At 42.9% G+C, this 22,734-nt stretch overlaps 1 protein-coding gene across 1 annotated transcript in view; it reads right to left on the bottom strand.

The window, feature by feature from the left end:
• Positions 1–281: 281 nt before the first annotated feature.
• Positions 282–22,734, bottom strand: part of LOC131952673 (chitin synthase chs-2) — a 50,270-nt gene continuing 27,817 nt past the window's right edge. The window contains exons 7-21 of the mRNA XM_059315433.1: positions 22,399–22,571; positions 21,940–22,064; positions 20,635–20,880; positions 19,477–19,839; positions 19,000–19,193; positions 18,035–18,125; positions 17,767–17,924; positions 17,105–17,184; positions 16,362–16,464; positions 8,120–8,273; positions 7,562–7,723; positions 5,696–5,831; positions 4,542–4,742; positions 3,154–3,380; positions 282–2,550 (exon numbers count right to left, since the gene is read on the bottom strand). Coding sequence (XP_059171416.1) covers positions 658–2,550; positions 3,154–3,380; positions 4,542–4,742; positions 5,696–5,831; positions 7,562–7,723; positions 8,120–8,273; positions 16,362–16,464; positions 17,105–17,184; positions 17,767–17,924; positions 18,035–18,125; positions 19,000–19,193; positions 19,477–19,839; positions 20,635–20,880; positions 21,940–22,064; positions 22,399–22,571 — 4,306 coding nt within the window. The 3' untranslated portion in view covers positions 282–657. The remainder of the gene's footprint in view (positions 2,551–3,153; positions 3,381–4,541; positions 4,743–5,695; positions 5,832–7,561; positions 7,724–8,119; positions 8,274–16,361; positions 16,465–17,104; positions 17,185–17,766; positions 17,925–18,034; positions 18,126–18,999; positions 19,194–19,476; positions 19,840–20,634; positions 20,881–21,939; positions 22,065–22,398; positions 22,572–22,734) is intronic.

Genomic DNA, 22,734 nt, shown 5'->3' with positions numbered 1-22,734 from the left:
GAAGCTTGAATACACATATTTTAGTGCGTGTGAATAAAATAATGAGCCTTGTATATTTGTATCGTAGATAAATAATCTTCGCCAGTTAACGTTCGCGATAAAATATTCTTGTTTACATTTCATATATATATATATATATATATATATATATATATATATATATATATATATATATATATATATATATATATATATATATATATATATATATATATATATATATATATAAATATATATATATATATATATATATATATATATATATATATATATATATATAAGGATTCCAATAGTACACAACGAAAACATGATTGCAATAGACCGACTGATCTATAAAGCTTAACGCTATTACAGAAACATGAAAAATAAAGCAGAAGTTGAACACAAATATGGGCATAGATCAATACAAACTAACGTCATCAAATTTAAATCTTCTGTTTGCACTAAAACATCGTTTTGATACTGGCATTAGTTGATATAAGCAGAGCTCGGCACTTGATTGGATTAAAATGATCAACATTTAATAAAATTAATAGTTTTTTAAAAAGATTTCACTAGTGTAAATATTGTTGAATGATTTGTCTGTGTGCCGCCTTAAAGCCGTGCTGTAAGGCATCACAGGGATTGGTCAGTTTTTGTTTGACGCTGTTCAAGCGGTCACCTATTGTTGAAGTTGTTGAACCTGGCCACAACGTCCTCGACCGACTCTCTCTTGGTGGACCTCCGAGGTTCCCGTAGCGACCTGCTGACGAAGGGGTCAAAATCTGGGTCCTGACCCGTCTCGGCTGAATGGTTTCTCAACATCTTGCGGTACCGACGTTCAAACTGTCGCCTCAGTGTGTTGTTCTTGTCCACCATGGTAGATTTACTTCTCCCTAGTTTCGAAGAGTTGCCTTTTTTCTTCCCGCTTCCGTCTGCGGATTTTTCTTTCACCGGAGTGTCGTCAGCGGAAGCTCCGGCTTGTTTAGCGGCCGCGTCTTGAAAGGCTTGGTTCTCCAGCATCAGGGAATACGGCGAGTCGCTTGCAGGTTGGATGGGTACGTCGCTATCTTCAAGACCGAGAGATCTCGACGAGAGATAGTTGGCGCTGCCGGGGTAGATAGAGTTCCCCGGCTGCATGCTGGCGGGTCGGCTTTCTGTCGAGCTCATGTACTCGTAGTCTTGGTCTGTCAGGTCTTCGTCAAAACCGTTGGACAGCTTTTGTAGTTTTCTGGCGTACTCCACGATATCGCGAATAGCTTGTTTTTGGTTGAATTTCTTCTTGTCAACTTTGAGCTCGGTAGAGGCTAGGATATGCAAGAGAGTGCCGTATCTGTGTCTTAACATAGCAGCGAACTGAAGCAGGAGTAGAACAGCGAACACGCTGAGAAAGATTAAGCCCAGAGGTTCTATACTCAAGTACCCGCCGCCGTATTTCGGGATCTGCAGACTTATCTTGTCCTTGACGCGCTGAAGCATGAAGATGATGACCATCCAGAAGGCGTTCATCATGAAAAACGCGAACGCGATGTTGTTTCTCATGGACTTGAGGTCTACGGTGATTTTGGCCTCCACGGCTTTATCGGGGTTGATGGGGTGGAGGTACTTGGCTATACACCTCTGCCAGAACTCGATCTCTCTCACAGGTAGGTACTGCACCTCACCGTGCTTCAGACCTGGGTCTTCCAACCACCGTGGGTTAATGAGCTCATCACGTTCCTCCTCCATGTAAATCTCATCTCCAGATAAAGATCCAGAACTGGATGAACTCGCGTCTCCGTTTTCGGCCTCTTCCTCGATATCGTTGATGTTGGACTTGTTGGATTTCTTGGAGTGTCTTGATCTAGATGATGACCTCTTGCGGTTGTGCTGAAACGCTGTGCTGCCGTTAGTATTGACGGTCTTAATTCCAGCTTCAACTTTATCCAGTTTTTCAATCACCTGTCTCAGAATTTCCGTATGCAAGTCTTGGTTCCCAGATCCGCATAACCGCCTTAGATATCTGAAGAATCTTCCGCAGCAAGCGCTCTCTTCTTCTTGGCGATGTATCCAAGCTGAGATGCCGCTGTTCTTGGGCGTCAGCCGCTGCTGCATTTGGGCTTTGATCTCCTTGGCTGAGGTCTCGCGAGTTCCCCAGGAGACGACGTGCAGGTTACACATGGCGTAGATCATCAGCAGCACGTACCCAGAAGGCAGCGCCAAGAAATACAACGCCCCCGGTAGCAGGCAAAAAAATTCCTGAGGGTGGAACGACGCCGAGACGATGAAAATAGCGATCATCATGATGAGGAACAAAGCGTTAGGGCTAATGATGGTGTCCTCGGATATCTGAACAGCCGTGCCGACAATGACAGCCATCATCAGCAAGGAGTAGATGGCGCTGAGGACGGCAGCGATGGTCAGCTGGGTGTCCGACTTGGTGATGAAGCACAGGATGAGGAAGACGGCGATGGGTCCGACGATGATGAGGTAGGCGAGCCAGAGGTCAATGCTGAAGACAGGGTTCACGGCGCCGGCCATCATGAGCAGAATAGTTGCAGGTCCCAGTACAGTAGACAACATCAGGAGGCCCTAGAGGAATAGATGAAGTCATACGTCGTGTATTTAGGATTAGATATAACAAGGGTATAACAAATGATTAAGGTTGATATACCTATATCAATTGAGTTTAGACACCATCTACTACGACGTTTATGTTAAAGTCGAGAGAATGTGTTTATTTTGAACCGGTATTACAAACAAAAAGATACCCATTCTATAACTAGTCATAGCTGTAACTATTCCTACAGCCGATGAATCAGCATTATTGTTTTTTTGGCAACAATTTATTTCTAACAAATAATGTAAGCTAAAAACATCTTGGAAGAAGCATTGACGTTAGATGTAGTGTAGTTCTTTTAATTAAGTTAAATTAATTAGTTTGTGTATATTATAATTGTTTTCCACTGTTTTCTCCGTAATTCTTGAGGTGATCGCCAAACCATGTCCTATCCCTTACTTTAATGTAAACCCAGTCCTTAATCTAAGCTTAAGAGAACAGTCGTTTCAATAGACAGACTTAAGAAACATCTATAATGAAGAAATTAACTTCTATAAATACACCACAGGCGTATTCTACCACACACCAGGTGTAATGATCTGGTAATGCCGTCTATAAACCAACGAATGACTTACCTGGTATGCCATGTACAGGTAGGAGATGTTGTCGTTGGCGGTGACGGTCGTACGGAAAGACTGCAGCAGGTCCATGATGTTGGCCAGGGTGGAGGGGATCCAGCGACGCCTCTGGTTGAAGAACTCCTTGAAGGCTTCAGGGCAGTGGGTCATGGCGTCAGAGGCGGCGCAGTACTCTACCTTGTAGCCCTGCTGGAGCAGGAGCGTCGACAGCCACCTATCCTCCCCTGGTGAAGTCAAAAAGTTTGATGAGACGTGAGTTGAGGAGAAGATACATTTTATAATGCTCTATGATGCTAAGTATATATTTTAGAATAGGTTTTTAAGATTTTGATAGGTAAGGCAAAATGTACTTGTTTTGTTTCGGTAAACTATTATACGAGTGTAATCAGAGTAATAATAAACGTAATAGGTTTTAAAACAAATTGACTTTTATTTTGATTGTCATTTTGTAAGGTTTTCTTTTGGTAACGTGAAATAGTACTGTTGAACTATTATTTAAAGTAGCACATTAAAAACCAATAAACCACTAAGATGTTGGTTATAGGCTTGTTATGTATGGTTGTATACAAATGATGAGAAAGTAGAAAACTGAAGACTCTTTCTGGTTTTACTGAAAGATACTGTCTGACATTTAAACATTTTCTTGCTCGAACTGTAGGTAGTGTCTGTCTTTGATCGTACTGCAGGTAGAACCTGCCATGTTTTACCTTGATCGTACTGCAGGTAGTGCCTGACTTACCTTGATCGTACTGCAGGTAGTGCCAGACTTACCTTGATCGTACTGCAGGTAGTGCCAGACTTACCTTGATCATACTGCAGGTAGTGCCAGACTTACCTTGATCGTACTGCAGGTAGTGCCAGACTTACCTTGATCGTACTGCAGGTAGTGCCATGACTTACCTTGATCGTACTGCAGGTAGTGCCAGACTTACCTTGATCGTACTGCAGGTAGTGCCACGACTTACCTTGATCGTACTGCAGGTAGTGTCTGACTTACCTTGATCGTACTGCAGGTAGTGCCAGACTTACCTTGATCGTACTGCAGGTAGTGCCACGACTTACCTTGATCGTACTGCAGGTAGTGCCAGACTTACCTTGATCGTACTGCAGGTAGTGCCAGACTTACCTTGATCGTACTGCAGGTAGTGCCACGACTTACCTTGATCGTACTGCAGGTAGTGCCAGACTTACCTTGATCGTACTGCAGGTAGTGCCAGACTTACCTTGATCGTACTGCAGGTAGTGCCACGACTTACCTTGATCGTACTGCAGGTAGTGCCAGACTTACCTTGATCGTACTGCAGATAGTGCCACGTCTTACCTTGATCGTACTGCAGGTAGTGTCTGACTTACCTTGATCGTACTGCAGGTAGTGCCAGACTTACCTTGATCGTACTGCAGGTAGTGTCTAGCCTCAGAAGATTTGGTGGCGTAGGTCCTCATGACGTTGTCGTCCATCAGCGCTGACCCCCTGAACAAACTGAAGCACCCGGGGCTACACAGAACACAGCCCAACATGTGCTCGGCGGCTTTCTGCAGCCAGTGACCGATGGCGTACTCAAAGACCTGGTACCAGACCATGGCACCTGCAGGCAGAAGGTGAAATACAGGTAACATTGGGAAACATGTGAAATACAGTTAACATTGGGAAACATGTGAAATACAGTTAACATTGGGAAACATGTGAAATACAGGTAACATTGGGAAACATGTGAAATACAGGTAACAGTGAGAAACATGTGAAATACAGGTAACAGTGGGAAACATGTGAAATACAGGTAACAGTGGGAAACATGTAATACAGGTAACAGTAGGAAACATGTGAAATATATGTAACAGTGGGGAAAATGTGAAAAAACCCTGTGAAAAATCAAAGCTTGTATGTAAGTTTAACATTCCAAAATGTGTATAAAATGTATTACAAATACTAAAACTGTTAAAAAGATACAAATCATTTTAGGTATGGTACTAATAAATCACGTCAATTAGTCAAACGAGCACCAAAACGGAAAAAAAGAAACACAATATAATTCTAACCACGACTCAATACTCATACTCAAATTACACGAACATACGGTAGAGCATGTTTTCAAATGGATTATCGTTTAAAACATTCAGGTGTGTTATTTGGTATTTAGCGACCATGTTAGCGTTACACTGAACCCCCCTAATATTTAAATTTCCCATTTCAGCTGCTTTACTTTCCTTAACTAGAGTCAGGTACCCATCAGAGCTGGGTAGACTCAGGGACGCCATGCAGTCTCGAGCCCTGACCGAGATGCAAACTCGAGACCTTCGGGCTATCAGATGAGCGATTTATCGTCCAACCACGCCGTCCCATGCGTCTACTAGACTCCCCCCCCCACAATATAACGTGGCATAAACCTACCACCATGTTAACCTGATCCAATTATATAACACTCAACCCCCTATCACGTGACTTCCACTAGCCCCCCCCCCCTATGTTAACCTGATCCAATGACGTAACACTAAACCCCCGTATCATGTGACTTCCACTAACCCCTCCCCCCATGTTTACCTGATCCGATGGGGTGGATACGACCACATGCGGCCCCCACCTTCTTGTTCTTCCTCATCCTGTCCACCAGCAGCTGCACGGCGTGAGGCTTGAAGTCCACGTCCCCGTCTAGAGCCAGGATAAAGGTGTTCTCCGCCTGGGGACAAGGTCAAGGCGAGGTCAAGGTAAGGTCAGTGTAAGGTCAAGGCAAGGTGAAGGCAAGGCCAGTGGAAGATCAATGGTAGCTCAAGACAGGCTATGGCGAGGTCAAGACAAGGTCAAAGCAAGGTCAAGACAAGGCCAAGGCAAGGTTAAAGTCAATGCAAGGTCAAAGCAAGGTCAAGGCGATGTCATAGAGAAAAACAGTTTAACAATAGGTTTAGGAAACATAAAAGGTGAGGAAATAGTACACTTGCAATACCACTCATTAACAACATTTAAATGAGTAGAAGTAGAATTAAATTTCTAATTTAGAATTTAGGAGGCAGTCCATTTTGTTCACCTTGCGAGCTGAAGTGATTTTATGTTTATCTTTCACACGCTTAATTTTGTGTACTAAAAACCTAGGCGTGTGTACAAAAACCTAACTGTATGTACAAAACCCCAGGTGCCCCAGGTGTGTGTACAAATCTCCAGGTGTGTACAAATCCCCAGGTGTGTGTACAAAACCCCAGGTGTGTGTACAAAACCCCAGGTGTGTACAAATCCCCAGGTGTGTGTACAAAAACCTAAATATGTGTACAAAACCCCAGGTATGTGTACAAATATTTAGGTGTGTGTACAAATCCCCAGGTGTGTGTACAAAACCCCAGGTGTGTGTACAAAACCCCAGGTGTGTACAAATCCCCAGGTGTGTGTACAAAAACCTAAATATGTGTACAAAACCCCAGGTATGTGTACAAATATTTAGGTGTGTGTTCAAAACCCCAGGTGTGTGTACAAAACCCCAGGTGTGTGTACAAAACCCCAGGTGTGTGTACAAAACCCCAGGTGTGTGTACAAAACCCCAGGTGTGTGTACAAAACCCCAGGTGTGTGTACAAAACCCCAGTTGTGTGTACAAAACCCCAGGTGTGTGTACAAAACCCCAGGTGTGTGTACAAAACCCCAGGTGTGTGTACAAAACCCCAGGTGTGTGTACAAAACCCCAGGTGTGTGTACAAAACCCCAGGTGTGTGTACAAAACCCCAGTTGTGTGTACAAAACCCCAGTTGTGTGTACAAAACCCCAGGTGTGTGTACAAAACCCCAGTTGTGTGTACAAAACCCCAGGTATGAGTACAAATATTTAGGTGTGTGTACAAAACCCCAGGTATGAGTACAAAACCCCAGGTATGTGTACAAAACCCCAGGTATGTGTACAAATATTTAGGTGTGTGTACAAAACCCCAGGTATGAGTACAAAACCCCAGGTGTGTGTACAAAACCCCAGGTGTGTGTACAAAACCCCAGGTGTGTGTACAAAACCCCAGGTGTGTGTACAAAACCCCAGGTGTGTGTACAAAACCCCAGGTGTGTGTACAAAACCCCAGGTGTGTGTACAAAACCCCAGTTGTGTGTACAAAAACCCCAGTTGTGTGTACAAAAACCCCAGGTGTGTGAACAAAACCCCAGGTGTGTGAACAAAACCCCAGGTGTGTGTACAAAAACCCCAGGTGTGTGTACAAAACCCCAGGTATGAGTACAAATATTTAGGTGTGTGTACAAAACCCCAGGTATGAGTACAAAACCCCAGGTATGTGTACAAAACCCCAGGTATGTGTACAAATATTTAGGTGTGTGTACAAAACCCCAGGTATGAGTACAAAACCCCAGGTGTGTGTACAAAACCCCAGTTGTGTGTACAAAACCCCAGGTGTGTGTACAAAATCCCAGGTGTAACGTGTTACCTGGACCAACACACGTTCCGGGATGTACTTGAAGAGGTTCCCCTTGATGAAATGGCTGGACGTGCTCTTCCACTTCTCCTCCCTCTCCAGTGTTGACGTGTTGAACGACTCGTCCTGTTGACCCAACAGACGGTACCCCAGCAGGTAGTACATGTACATCACCTGAATTATGGGCAAAAACAGTTTCAACTTATTTTTTCATGTCTTTAGCATACGATACTGCTTTGTGTTGGTGTTAAAATGCGTGTTTAAAATAGTTGCATTTAAACATTATTTTCAATGAATTTTGAACATCGACAATGTAGATTGTTAATGCTTTAAAATAATTTTCAATGAAGTTTAAACGTAGACAATGTAGATTGTTAATTATTTAAAATGCACACGGTAAAGCAACATATATGATAAATTCGGGACGAAAACAAGTCGGTTGTATTAAGTAATGGTCGATAACCAAGTATTTTTAAATTTTACATAAGTAATTTAGCATTTGTTTCCCTTAGTATATAAATTTTTGTTTTCCCCGAGAGAATTGATAATTTTTTTCCAAGCGTTTCTCACCTGTGACCAACGTTTCTTGTGCCTGATCTTCTGCTTGTCCTTGATGTGAGCGATCAACAGGTTCCCGCCTGGCAGGGTCCATACCAGACGACCTCCGTAGGGGGTGGGGATCTTGACAGGAGGCAGTAGGGTGATCTCAGACTCGTGGATGGCACTGAAAGATAAAAATAGACATTAAATTATTTCCGAAAGATAAAAATAGACATTACATTATTTCCAGCTTCTTTAATACATATTGGTGGGGGAAAATATTAGAATTTAAGCTTTTGAACTTAAATAAATATTAAACATTTATGGGGGGGGGGGGGGGGGGGGGACAGTAAATGGTGAAGTAATTTTTTTTGCTAAAATTTAAAATACATTTGGCAATACAATGACTAGTTCAGGCATACGTTAGGTTTATGTGGATTTAAAAAAAAAGTAATGCTAGATAAGCATTAGAAAGAAATAAACTTTAATGATGAAAAATACAATCAACGAAAAAGGAATGGCGTCACGGAATTTATTGTATAGGAATATTTGTGCTATTACTCCTTTTTTTTTAGCTGCGTTTTTTTTTTATGTTGGAAGTGATTCCATCCAACACAGTGGCGTAGCGAGGTCGGGTGTCACCCGGTGCGGCACTTGATGGTGTCACCCCCCCCCCCCCCCAGAGGCGTGGCGACCCTTCCCGGGGACAAACTTTCTAATTTTCGATTTGCACCACCCCCATCAAGTTTTCGATTTGCACCCCCCCTCTCAAGTTTTTCTCTATATATTTTGCTATTTTTTTGCCTTGGTGCCACCCCCATAAAAGGTGACGATGAGTATGTAGAGGGTGGGGTTATAATTACAAAACTGGGTCGAGGGACGGTGAACTGATTGCATGGGTCTATAAAGCACACACAGTGGACTTTCGCTCCAAACTCCAAACTTAAAATAGAACTTAAAATAGAACTTAACATTTAGGGCTATTAAATACACATATGTTAAGAACTCAACTGTGATTAGAAAAGCTTAGAATAATCTAGAACATAGTGGAGAGTGCATGTGTGAGTTGAATTAACCCCTGGGTGTTTATATATTTTTATTCAACGTTCGAATGAGGGTGTAAAAACTGAGTGAACGATGATGAGGGGGCTTTTTGGTAGCGACTAGCATAGGGTACGTGACGTTGATTGGTGGGAAACGTTAACTGAATCAAACTACTTGAACTATGTAGACGTTGTTGTGATGAATAAAAGCATCTCGCGACAAACTGCTTCATTCTGTTAAAATGACCAAATTTTAAAATACTAAACATAATATTTTAAATTCTAACATGAAGTTCGATCATTATTTAAGTTAAAAAAATATTTAGATTTTTTTCAAATTACAAAAAAAAAAAAAAAAAAAAAAAAAAAAGTCGATTGACGTACGTCGTAGGGTACAATTTAAAACAAACCGAAAGTCCTGGGTTTTCCCGTACATTTGTAGGTCACCGTGTCTCGATTACATAGTTTCCTAGTTGGATGAATTTGTGCGTGTGTGTGTGTGAGTGAGAGTGCGTCTTTAAAATTCGTAATTAGCTTTAATTGACATATAAAAAGGTAATTAATACCAAGCTAATTTTACCTTAATACCTAACGATGCGGCGAATTTAAATTATGACGGTGAGTATGTAGAGGGTGGGGTTGTAATTACAAAACTGGGTCGAGCGACGGTGAACTATTTCGCGATTTCACGTTTCATGTCAGGTCGACATTATATATTGTCACTGGGGGGTCAAATTTACAGGCTGGTTTGGGAAGGGGTCGGGGGGGGGGTCAAATATACAGGCTGGTTTGGGAAGGGGTCGGGCGGGGGGGGGGGTCAAATATACAGGCTGGTTTGGGAAGGGGTCAGGGGGGGGGTCAAATATACAGTCTGGTTTGGGAAGGGGTCAGGGGGTGGGTCAAATATACAGGCTGGTTTGGGAAGGGGTCAGGGGGGTCAAATATACAGGCTGGTTTGGGAAGGGGTCAGGGGGGGGGTCAAATATACAGGCTGGTTTGGGAAGGGGTCAGGGGGGTCAAATATACAGGCTGGTTTGGGAAGGGGTCAGGGGGTGGGTCAAATATACAGGCTGGTTTGGGAAGGGGTCAGGGGGGTCAAATATACAGGCTGGTTTGGGAAGGGGTCAGGGGGTGGGTCAAATATACAGGCTGGTTTGGGAAGGGGTCAGGGGGGTCAAATATACAGGCTGGTTTGGGAAGGGGTCAGGGGGTGGGTCAAATATACAGGCTGGTTTGGGAAGGGGTCAGGTGTGTGTGGGGGGGGGTCAAATATACAGGCTGGTTTGGGAAGGGGTCGGGGGTGGGTCAAATATACAGGCTGGTTTGGGAAGGGGTCAGGTGTGTGTGTGGGGGGGGTCAAATATACAGTCTGGTTTGGGAAGGGGTCAGGGGGGGGGTCAAATATACAGGCTGGTTTGGGAAGGGGTCAGGGGGGGGGGGGTCAAATATACAGTCTGGTTTGGGAAGGGGTCAGGGGGGTCAAATATACAGGCTGGTTTGGGAAGGGGTCAGGTGTGTGTGTGGGGGGGGGGTCAAATATACAGTCTGGTTTGGGAAGGGGTCAGGGGGGTCACATATACAGGCTGGTTTGGGAAGGGGTCAGGGGGGTCAAATATACAGGCTGGTTTGGGAAGGGGTCAGTTGTGGGGGGGGGTCAAATATAGAGGGTGATTAGGGACTTTGTGACTGGCTTATTGAGGTGGTGGAGGGGGTGCTAGAGGAATTGTTGTACATGTTATTTTGTTTAACGTCGCTGATATAGTCAAGACCATTCGAGTGATATATTTAGACACATTTAATTGAACTTTATTTGAACAACCAGCCCTTTTACAGCTTAGTCTATTGGTTCAGATAGGGATTGGCCAAAAATAAAACATGAAAGAGATCGATTTTCAGCGATGCATAAAAAGCTGTAAATTAAAGGACCATAACTTAAAGGAGTCACCCAAAATCGAGTGGGATGTAGAGGAATGGTTGCGGCCCCTTGCTGCACAAGCGGTCCACAGAAATAATGATGCGATGAACACTTGTTACCAAATGTAAAAATCTATCATGCAAATCGCTATTTGTAAAACTTTTCTGACACAGGTACACATTAAAATAATGCATTTTTTTTTACCGAGTGCTAAGCTATGCTTTACTTGGAGGAAAACTTCAAAATAAAAATAACAGAGCATAGTTAATTACTGCATAGCCGTGGAGTTGCGCAGTCAACACACGGCTATGTTACTATAGATGTGCTGTATGAACACACGGCTGTGTAGGCACAGATGTGCTATGTAGGCTTAGCTGTGCTGTGTCAACACACGGCTATGTTACCATAGATGTGATGTATGAACACACGGCTGTGTAGGCACAGATGTGCTATGTAGGCTTAGCTGTGCTGTGTCAACACACGGCTATGTTACCATAGATGTGATGTATGAACACGGCTGTGTATGTAGAGAAGAAACGTGTAAACTGGGACCGTGCCAGTTGCGTTATGACGACTCCCTGACAAATTTTGGTGCAATGCTGGCGTAACTAAAAGGGGGGGGGGGGGGGGGGCGGTGGTCTAGACTGAGCAGAAAACGTTTGACGTTCACGCCTTAAACAGGGACACGAATAGCGCGTTTTTCACATCTCTGATGCCAGACCAACTGACGCGTGAATCTACTCATCAACCTTATCCCAATAAAAAAGTTAAGTATTCTAAATGTAATAGATGGGAGAACTAGTAGTTGTCTTATAGGTAGGACTCTTATGTGTTTCTTTTAGACTTATTTACATCGGGGGAGGGGGGGTGGGGGCACTTGAAACTTACGTGCGTCGGGAGGGGGCGGACTAAATTTTCCGGGGGGGGGGGGGGAGCAGAGTTTATATAATTTATATAGAAAATATATACTTTTAACAGTGTCCGCCCCCCGAAGAAAGTTTACCGCCCCCCCCCCCTCCGAAGATTTCAAGTGCCCCCCCCCCGGAGAAAAAAGTCTGGAAGAAACACTGGGGGGGGGGGGGGAGCACTGGTAAGAGTAGATATTTTATATATATTCTATTTTGTTTTGCTAAAAATAAATAAAAATTTAAAATATTTACAATAGAAAATTCTACAACCTTACACGTAAACAGATTACTAACTTTTAAAAAAAATATTAAACTGATTGTAACTAAAACGTTGCTTTTATTTTTAGACGCTGTTAGTTTTGTTGTACTATAAAGCTAGACCATCGTGAGAATGTATTTCTGTTGATTTAACTCCCAATCCTTTCCATAGAGATTTGATTCAACTGGAGGAGAAGGGTGAGGTGAGGACTGTGTGTTTTGTAAGACGCTGTAATGGACGGTTGTGGGAGGGAAGAAGGGGGGAGGGGAGAGGGAGATGTTTCCGGTATGACGTAGCTGGGCAAGCCATCTGTGGGGGGTGGGGTCTGGTGTATGTCAACAAGCGGAGTGGTATAGTGGGGGGGGATTTGGTGACAAATGTTTTAGTCGTGCGTGGTGAGGGTTTGTTGTGGATTGTGTCACGTCGTGTAGAGGGGGTGTGTGTGTATGTGTGTGTGTGTGTGTGTAGGGGTGGTGGGTGGGTTGTAGTAGGTTGGGCGATGTGGTGAAAAGTTAGGATGTTGTGGTGTGATGTGATGGTAGGTTTGGTGATTGTGAAGGTAGGTTGTATGATGTTTATGTGTGCGATGCTAGGGTGGTGTTGAGTGATCGTTGTGGTGTTGTGTGAGGTGGAAGGTTGGGATGAGGTGTGGTGGTAGGTTGACGTGGTGTGTGATGATAAGTTGGGTGGTGTTGTGTGTGATGGTTGTGGTGTTGTGAGTGGTGGTATGATGTGGTGTGGTAGGTTGGGCGATGTATGAGGTGAGCAAAGTCCCAATTCGAGAAACTTCTGCCTTAATGTTCTTGAGTAAACTATTGCTATGTAAGCAGGTCCGGGGGAAAAACATATTGAAGCCGGAGTCAACGGGCCATATTGCACATTACATTGCACATTACATTACACATTACATTGCACATTACATGTTCCTATGTAATTATGTTGAAAGAAATCCCTTCCAGTGTAAGTTCGATACGGTATGTGTAGACCTACCCTGTTATAGAAGACACCAATACTTTTTTGTTTTAAGTTTAATTTTTTTAAAATTTTAATTATGCAGTGTGGCAGTTAAATCCAACGAATCTAATAAAGTATCCATAATCCACAGATAAGCAAACAGACAACGGATCCACAGATCAACATAGAACCAGCATAACTATGTGGGTTAAGTGGGACGGTCTGCTATTTGCACGGTAACGTGAGAGCACACACACAGTCTGTGTTGAATGAAGACATGATTAAAGAAGGGGCAGCACTTTTTAGAGTGGGACAAGAGGGTGGTTTTATTAAAACACGCAGAGAAATGCTTTTCGTTGAGTGTCAGGCATGGTATCAAAATGTTGGTGGTAAGTGTCGTAGTGTGGGTGTCAAAATGTTGGTGTCAAAATGTGGGTGTCAAAAATAAGTGGGAAACAGAAGACGGGTGCCAATGGTGGATGTCAAAAACTGGTTGTTCAATAGGTTGGAGAGGTTGGCGGTTGTCCGGATACTTGTACGGGCTATGTATTGCATTGCATTAGTTACGTAATTCAGGGTGTTTAGAAAAAAAATGTAGTCCTTGGTTAAGCTGATTTTGATTTAAGTTTGAGTAAAGAGAATAAAGACTTAAAAAAAAATCTTTAGTTTATAAAAGTTTAAAATCTTGAAGTATCTTCATGCTATTTTAAAATCAATTTAGTAATTGTCGCATTTATCCAGCGGTAGAGTGTGATACATGCATTGTGTTTAGAATAATTTAAATGCAATTTACGAAAGCTATTTACACAATTAGTAAAATTTGAAAATATTTCGTACATCTGTATTATGCTTTGTATAAGCTACAGTGAATGAAATGCTACACATGTAGCGTAAAGATTAATCTTTAGTACAATACAATTAGCTTCTTGCAGGGGAATAATATTTTGTACTATGAGGTAAAATTAGGATGCTTCTAGCACACAGAGCTAGGTTTAGTGAACGAGCTTTGTTCACTTAAAGATGTGCTTAGAACAAATAACTATCCACAGTATAATATACTACGTGTAGTACAGAGAGATATTCCCACCACATTGAGTTATGTTTAGTACACAGAGATATTAACAGTACAATATACTACGTGTAGTACAAAGAGATATTCCCACCCACATTGAGTTCTGTTTAGTACAAAGAGATATCCCCCCCCCCACATTTAGTTGTGTGTAGTACAACTGGTATCTGCTGGTGAAATGCCTAACTGTTTAGTACAACTGGTATCTGCTTGCTGAGATGCCTAACTGCCCACAAGAGGGATGGGGCGCCAGGTCTAAACAAACACATTAACACCAGCGTGAACAAAGTGTTAGAATTTGCATGGAAGTTGAGTGGTTGTTGACGATTTGATGTGTGCTGGACAAATGCATGTGTTGGGGGGGGGGGGGGGGTGAGTGGTGGTGGTGGGGGCAACTTGTGTGGGGGAGGGGGGGAAGATCATACCCCATAGATAACAGTACTAGTGGTCACGGGAGGGTGGGTCGAATTAGTGGACTTAGAGTGGAGGGAGAGGCGGACAGTGTTATGTAACTAAGCTGAAATAGCCCGGGATTTGTAGACAGCAAACACAGCTGTTGTTTACATTTTTTTCTAAAAAGTTGAACGTGTTAAGATTCTAATGAACAGCGAAACAATCCAGAAGGTTTTAGTCAGTACTAAAATTAACATATGTTGCTGCTGATACTTTACAATCTCAACAATGTCTTATATTATAATATAATTATAGACGTCTATTATACATTAAGATACCAAATACTGTTATTTTATCGTCTAAAATTAACTAGATAGAAATTACAATGCATAATTTTTAAATTAATTGGTCTTGCCAATTTAGCTTCGTTAATTAAAGATTTAATAAACAAGATATTGTTTCAAATTCCTTTTCTTAATTACAAAATGTGTGGTTATGTAAACGAAATGAACTTTATCAAAAGTGGCAGCTAAATATTATACAATGTTGAAATAGACGCTATAGGGTTAAGGGGGAACAATCCAAGTGATTTATTTATTCTATTTGACAGATGGCGGGAGTTGTCTCGAGACTGTACCACGTGACAAGGGTCACATCACTGACAGCAGAACTCTGGACCAATTGTGGATGGGTCTAAATTGGTGCTCGTAAGTAGGTTAACAAGCTGTCAATCACCCGTCAAGGGGTGTGCCGCGCATCACTGATCAGACAAGTGCGACAAGTGTACAGACATTTGCCATCATAGTGAGGGTAATGTCTGGTCTACATGTAAATACGACACAGGGGCTGGTGTGTGTGTGTGGGGGGGGGGGGGAAGGGGGAAGGGGAGGAATGGAAACTTTAAAATAAATGTATTAAGTATACAGTGTGTAGAGCACAATGATGGAAGAAATTAGAAAATGAAACATTGGGATGGAATATTTGGCACGCAGAGCTTGATGGTATCGGGTTTTGTGGTGTTAGGTTTGGTGGTGTGATGTTTGGTGTTGTGATGTTTGGTGGTGTGAGGTTTGGTGGTGTGATGTTTGGTGGTGTTAGCTTTGGTGGTGTGAGGTTTGGTGGTGTAATGTTTGGTGGTGTAATGTTTGGTGGTGTGAGGTTTAGTGGTGTGAGGTTTGGTGGTGTGAGGTTTGATAATGTAATGTTTGGTGGTGTGAGGTTTGGTGGTGTAATGTTTGGTGTAATGTTTGGTGGTATGAGGTTTGGTGGTGTGAGGTTTAGTGGTGTGATGTTTGGTGGTGTGAGGTTTGGTGGTGTGAGGTTTGGTGGTGTGAGGTTTGGTGGTGTGAGGTTTGGTGGTGTGAGGTTTGATGGTGTGAGGTTTGGTGGTGTGAGGTTTGGTGGTGTGAGGTTTGGTGGTGTGAGGTTTGGTGGTGTGAGGTTTGCTGGTGTGAGGTTTGCTGGTGTGAGGTTTGGTGGTGTGATGTTGCTGATGTGAGGTTTGGTGGTGTGAGGTTTGCTGGTGTGAGGTTTGGTGGTGTAATGTTGCTGATGTGAGGTTTGGTGGTGTGATGTTGCTGATGTGAGGTTTGTTGGTGTGATGTTTGGTGGTGTGAGGTTTGGTGGTGTGAGGTTTGGTGGTGTGATGTTGCTGATGTGAGGTTTGGTGGTGTGATGTTGCTGATGTGAGGTTTGGTGGTGTGATGTTTGCTGATGTTATGTCTGCCTCACCTAGCCGCCTCATCCACTATGGCCACAATCTGCTTGACGAAGATGTTCGGCATCCACTCGTTCTCGTCATTGAAATCCATGGCGTCATCCACAAAAATATGGGCTGAAATAATCAAACACAGACTTCAAATACACAACATAAACACAACACTCATGCACAGTATTTTAATATACATTACTTCTCAGTATCCTCTATATAATAAATCTATAAAGTAGTTCTAGAGATTGTGTTATATCAGACGAAAGTTCAATGTTAATACAGATCAGTTTTAAAAGTTAAGTATAACATAAATTATTAAAACAAACACAATGTACACACATCTACATCCACATAACTTCTAAATCGTCATTAAAACAACCACACTGTACACACATCTACAGCAACATACCTTCAAACTTGTTATTAAAACAAACACAATGTACACACATCTACAGCCACGTAACTTCAAACTCGTCATTAAAACAAACACAATGTACACACATCTACAGCCACGTACCTTCAAACTTGTCATTAAAACAAATACAATGTACACACATCTACAGCCACGTACCTTCAAACTTGTCATTAAAACAAATACAATGTACACACATCTACAGCCACAATGTACACACATCTACAGCCACAATGTACACACATCTACAGCCACAATGTACACACATCTACAGCCACAATGTACACACATCTACAGCCACAATGTACACACATCTACAGCCACAATGTACACACATCTACAGCCACGTACCTTCAAACTCATAGTAGTCCGGATCCTGGACATTGAAATAGTCCTGGGCATTTCTTCTAGCGCTCTGGTCAATGTCTAGTCTGTAGGAGGACAAAAAAAAACAACACTTGTCAGATATTAAATGTTAATTTACATTTCAATTACATTCACTTACATCATCTGCTGATTATGTGGGCAACAAAAACTTGTTCTGCTGGTGTAGAGTACAGTATGTAAGGGATCTGTTGTGTGGTTTTTTGTTGTTAATCTATTACAATGAGATTATAATGTGCCAACTTTAAAATATAGGCTAAACTACAACAATAAGGATACCAAGTACCAACTTCAAAATATAGACTAAACAAAAACTTCACAAAACAACGTTTTAATGTATGCACAAGCAACTAGCATTCAGTGAAATATACTTGAATATCCTGAGTGTAGCTTACCTAAGCAGCCCTTAATAAAGTAACCTGCACTAAAAAAAACTAGCAAAAAACCTCACATTTAATTAAACCTACTCAAAATTCCCGGATTGTATGAAACGTATTTTAAATAACCCGCACCAGATGAAGACTACCCTACCAACCGGCAATAAATGTAGCTTACCGAAAAAACCTTACCCAAACATCCCGCACAATCAATAAAGCCAACTCAAATAACCCGCACGAGATGAAGCCTACCTAAAGACAGACTGCAGTAACTCCGTCATTTCCCGCTCCGTCTCGTGCCACATGGTGGCGCAGACGTAGATCTTAGGCACCACCTGCTCCCTCTGACGTCTCAACGTGGCATCGGTGCTGGAACTGTCCATACTGACGTCATCAGCGTACACCATCTCCTGCAGAATCACAATTTTAAAAAGCTAATGTAAACATCCGGTACGACACTTCATGACGTCGTCGTCTAAGTACCGTAACTCAACCAATAGAAAACAAAATCCAGCGTCACCTTGAGAATTCTCTCCCTGTCGTTACGGCGCCTGTTCAGCAGAAGGGATTGTTCAATCAGAGCCCCGCAGTACTGGGGCAGCAGGAACAACCTGGGGGTAAGGACATTCAACACGTTAGCTAAACTTTCCAACTGAACTTAAAGACATTCAACACGTTAGCTACACTTTCCAACTGAACTTAAAGACATTCAACACGTTAGCTACACTTTCCAACTGAACTTAAAGACATTGTACTTCAACTGGATGTTATGATAATAATAGCTTTAAGTACTGACTTGTAGTTATTAAGACCATATTTTGAGAGAGCAATAATATTTTTCTGTCTTTCATTCAGGCATCTCCATAAGACCCCCCCCCCCCCCACCCCACCCTAGTTTCTTTCGCCTCACGGAAGAAATATTAAATTAAAAAACCTTCTAACCACAACCCCTCCCCGGAAAGTTACAAATGCGGCACCACCCAGAGCAAATATTTGAAAGAAACCCTGGTTGGTAGATCTGTCGAGTACTATGAAATATTCATAACAAAGAGGACATATTTTTTTCTAATGGACGTCAAATTCACTGAACTCTCAGTGAAAACAAAACCTTAAGTCACTGACCTCTCAATGTAAACAAAAGCGTAGGTCACTGACCTCTCAGTGTAAACAAAACCTTAAGTCACTGACCTCTCAGTGTAAACAAAAGCTTAGGTCACTGAACTCTCAGTGAAAACAAAACCTTAAGTCACTGACCTCTCAATGTAAACAAAAGCGTAGGTCACTGACCTCTCAGTGTAAACAAAACCTTAAGTCACTGACCTCTCAGTGTAAACAAAAGCTTAGGTCACTGAACTCTCAGTGAAAACAAAACCTTAAGTCACTGACCTCTCAATGTAAACAAAAGCGTAGGTCACTGACCTCTCAGTGTAAACAAAACCTTAAGTCACTGACCTCTCAGTGTAAACAAAAGCTTAGGTCACTGACCTCTCAGTGAATGCCAGACGCGGCGCCTTGGGTGTCCAGATGTAGCGGGTGATCCAGAGCTGGGAGGCCCACCAGAGACCAAACCCCAGCCCCAGATGCCAGATGAGCCAACGTTTCTCCCCACTGCCCTCGGTACACGTCCACTTGAGAAAGCCGGGCATCAACTCCAGCTTACTGCTGTCTAGGTAGCAGATCTGTGGGGAGTATTGGATAAGGTTTAGCAGATATGTTGGGATAGGGATAAGGTTTAGCAGATCTATTGGGATAGGGATAAGGTTTAGCAGATCTATTGGGATAGGGATAAGGTTTAGCAAATCTGTTGGGATAAGGACAAGGTTTAACATATCTGTTGAGATAGGGACAAGGTTTAACATATCTGTTGGGGACAAGGTTTAACAGACCTGTTGGGGACAAGGTTTAACATATCTGTGTTTAGTGTATCTGTTAGGTTAAGGGACATAAGCTGTCCAAACCTACCGTTATAATCGTGGCCACAGATACTGGCGTGCTGAGACTGAGCGGGATGGAGAAAGATATTCTCTGCATGCACAACTTGCACGCCAGCCTGGCGAAGTAGTAGCACAGGCCGGTGCTGAGAATCTGGACGATGGGCGGCAGGTAGGTCTGCCACTGGCGCCACCTGTAGACGATGGTCTTGGTGCAGACGGTCGTGTTTTTTCCCGCCAACAGGATGGTGGAGCAGTTCTGATGGATGATCTCCATGTACATGGATTCTGGGAGTTTGGGCTCGTCTGAGGCGACTTGTGTGATGACGTTGTTGTTGTTGTCGAATGGGCTGGAGGTCACGTTTTGGAGGGTTGGTTGGAGAAGGTTGGGCAACTGTAGGGATACAAAATATGTGATTGATTGTCTGGTTGGATGAAGTTATATTTGAAACTGTAGGAATAAATCGTGATAGATTATCTGGTTTGATGGTAGCAACGTTTAATGAAGTTATATAGGAAACTGTAGGAATACAAACAATGTGATTTATTGTCTCAATGGTAGCATAGTTTGATAAAGTTATATAGGAAACTGTAGGAATAAAAAACGTGAATGTTGCAAGTAATCAACAGCTGGGGGACCCACCACAGACCAAATCCCAGACCACGGTGCCAGGCCAGCCACCTTTTCTCTCCACTGCTCATGATTGCATTAAAAAATCCCCCCCCCCCCCGCGAGCGGCGTCATTTTCAAGTTTAAGTTATAATATTTTAAAAATTAAAAAAAAAATCCATGAATAATTGAACTGCGGAAGAACTGATGTAGATATAAAGGAGTCACAGTTTGAAATTTAAAATTATTGTAAATTTAATTGATAATTTAAAAATCAAAAATGGTAAGACAATTGGATTCTAATGTGAATTCAGAAATGAAACATAATAATAATTCAAAATATATTAAATTAGTTTGTAAATTATGTCTTAATTAATGTTCAATAGTTTTAATACTGGGACAGCATTATATTGAGACCGGCAAAATTAAAAAGAGCTTTCTGTGGCGGCTCCATGTGTCTGGGCATAAAAGGAAAAATATTATGACTACATCGAGACTGTCATTGTGCCGAGACTGTACCTATTTGTTTTCCAGTTAATCTATTTTAAACCGCCAATCAAGACAACAGAAGCAACTTACCAGGTTCTGGATCAAATTCGTCGTCTGCGTCGTTGTGCCGTTGTATGTCGTCTGCTCGGCTGGGATGTTCATGAGCTCACCAAACGCCTTGTGGATCATGGGCAGGTTGGGCACCAACAGGAAGGCCAGGCCGAAGGTCACCCCGACCTTCCAGAGACTGGCCAGGATGTAGCACTTGACCCGGCACCGGTGTAGAGCGTCCTTGTACTGCTTGATGGGCACGTAGATACAGCCTATACGGAGATCCTGCAAGGGTTGGATTGGTGGTGTTATTATTGTTTACATTTTTATATTTCATTTATTCTAAAGGTAATTAACTATTTGATGGGTACATAGATGCAGCCTATACGGAGATCCTGCAAGGGTTGGGTTGATAACGATATATTCTCATTTTAAAGCTCCGAGAAGCGAGTAGACAACATAACACAACAGTTTAGCATTTGTATCGTTCTCATGTTATAAGTCTGATTAACTGCTTGATAGGCTCGTATGTGCAGTTAAAATATAAGTCATGCAGGGGTGGATAAGTCGTGGTATTGTTTCACATTAAATCTTAAGACACGGAGATGCGGCGAAACAACACTATCCCTTAGCCCTTGGAGTAGACTCTGAACCACGGAAGTTGACCCTGGACCCCTGCAGTTGACCCCTGGACCCCGGGAGTTGACCCCTGAACCCCGGCACTAAACTTACCTCGTCACAGAAGTTCTCCCATCACTTGACAGAGATTAGAAACGACCCCGGGAGTCGACCCCTGGATCCCTGGAGTTGACCTCTGGACCCAGAAGTTGACCCCTAGACCCCTGCACTTGACCAGACTTACCTCGTCACAGAAGTTCTCCCACCACTTGACAGAGATTAGAGACGACCCCAGAAGTTGACCCCTGGACCCCAGAAGTTGACCCCTGGACCCCAGAAGTTGACCCCTAGACCCCTGCACTTGACCAGACTTACCTCGTCACAGAAGTTCTCCCACCACTTGACAGAGATTAGAGACTACCCCAGAAGTTGACCCCTGGACCCCAGAAGTTGACCCCTAGACCCCTGCACTTGACCAGACTTACCTCGTCACAGAAGTTCTCCCACCACTTGACAGAGATTAGAGACGACCCCAGAAGTTGACCCCTGGATCCCTGCAGTTGACCCCTGGACCCCTGCACTTGACCAGACTTACCTCGTCACAGAAGTTCTCCCACCACTTGACAGAGATTAGAGACGACCCCAGAAGTTGACCCCTGGATCCCTGCAGTTGACCCCTGGATCCCTGCAGTTGACCCCTGGATCCCTGCAGTTGACCAGACTTACCTCGTCACAGAAGTTCTCCCACCACTTGACAGAGATGAGGAACAGAGAGAGCGGGATCTCCCATGACATGTCTGAGAGTGAGTACGTGTTTTGCCAGGGTGAGCCTTCGTTGGTAGACGCTAGTTCTGTTAGATACATACAGGAGTAATTTTATTATAATAATCGTTTTTATTTAATTAAATAGGTAACTTTTCCACAAATAGATTTTTATTTTAAGATTTTTAAAAAATGTAGGTTTAAGGTTAGGTTTAAATATAGGGAAGCATGAGTAATATGGTTAGAATTTGGCTTAGGGTTGGATATTGTTATTGACGATTCCAATTTAAAGTTGATCTGCGTTGTTACAATCTGAAGGGGAAAATGTACATTAACTTCAAGGGAAACACAAGACCGGGGGGGGGGGGGGGGAGGGAGGGGGGAAAGAGAAAAAATCCCGGGATAACTCGGGGTGGCCCAGACCTGGAGCAGGCGTGCTTGTCTCCCCTGGCACTGAGGGCGTCTTGACACACTCGGACTTCATGGAGGCCAGAACGATGACGTAGGCCGACAGCTGCATCAGTAGGGCCAGGATGTCCAGCAGGATTGTGGCCACTTTTCGCTTCGGTTCGTCCGATCTTTTGGTGGCGAACAACCTGATGACGTAGATCATAACAAAAAAATTGTTTTAAACTGTTATGTGGTGTAATTGTAAGAATTGAAATTAATTTATAAGTCTCCTATTTAGATATTCATTTAAAAGTTTCAGAAATGTCAAATCCTGCACATAATAATCTTTATACGTATTGATTTGATATT

Source organism: Physella acuta, unplaced genomic scaffold (assembly GCF_028476545.2).
Source record: "Physella acuta isolate Inbredline_101_S28 unplaced genomic scaffold, ASM2847654v3 ptg000886l, whole genome shotgun sequence".
In the NCBI taxonomy this organism is placed as follows: domain Eukaryota; kingdom Metazoa; phylum Mollusca; class Gastropoda; family Physidae; genus Physella; species Physella acuta.
This window is presented reverse-complemented; position numbering and strand designations above follow the sequence as displayed.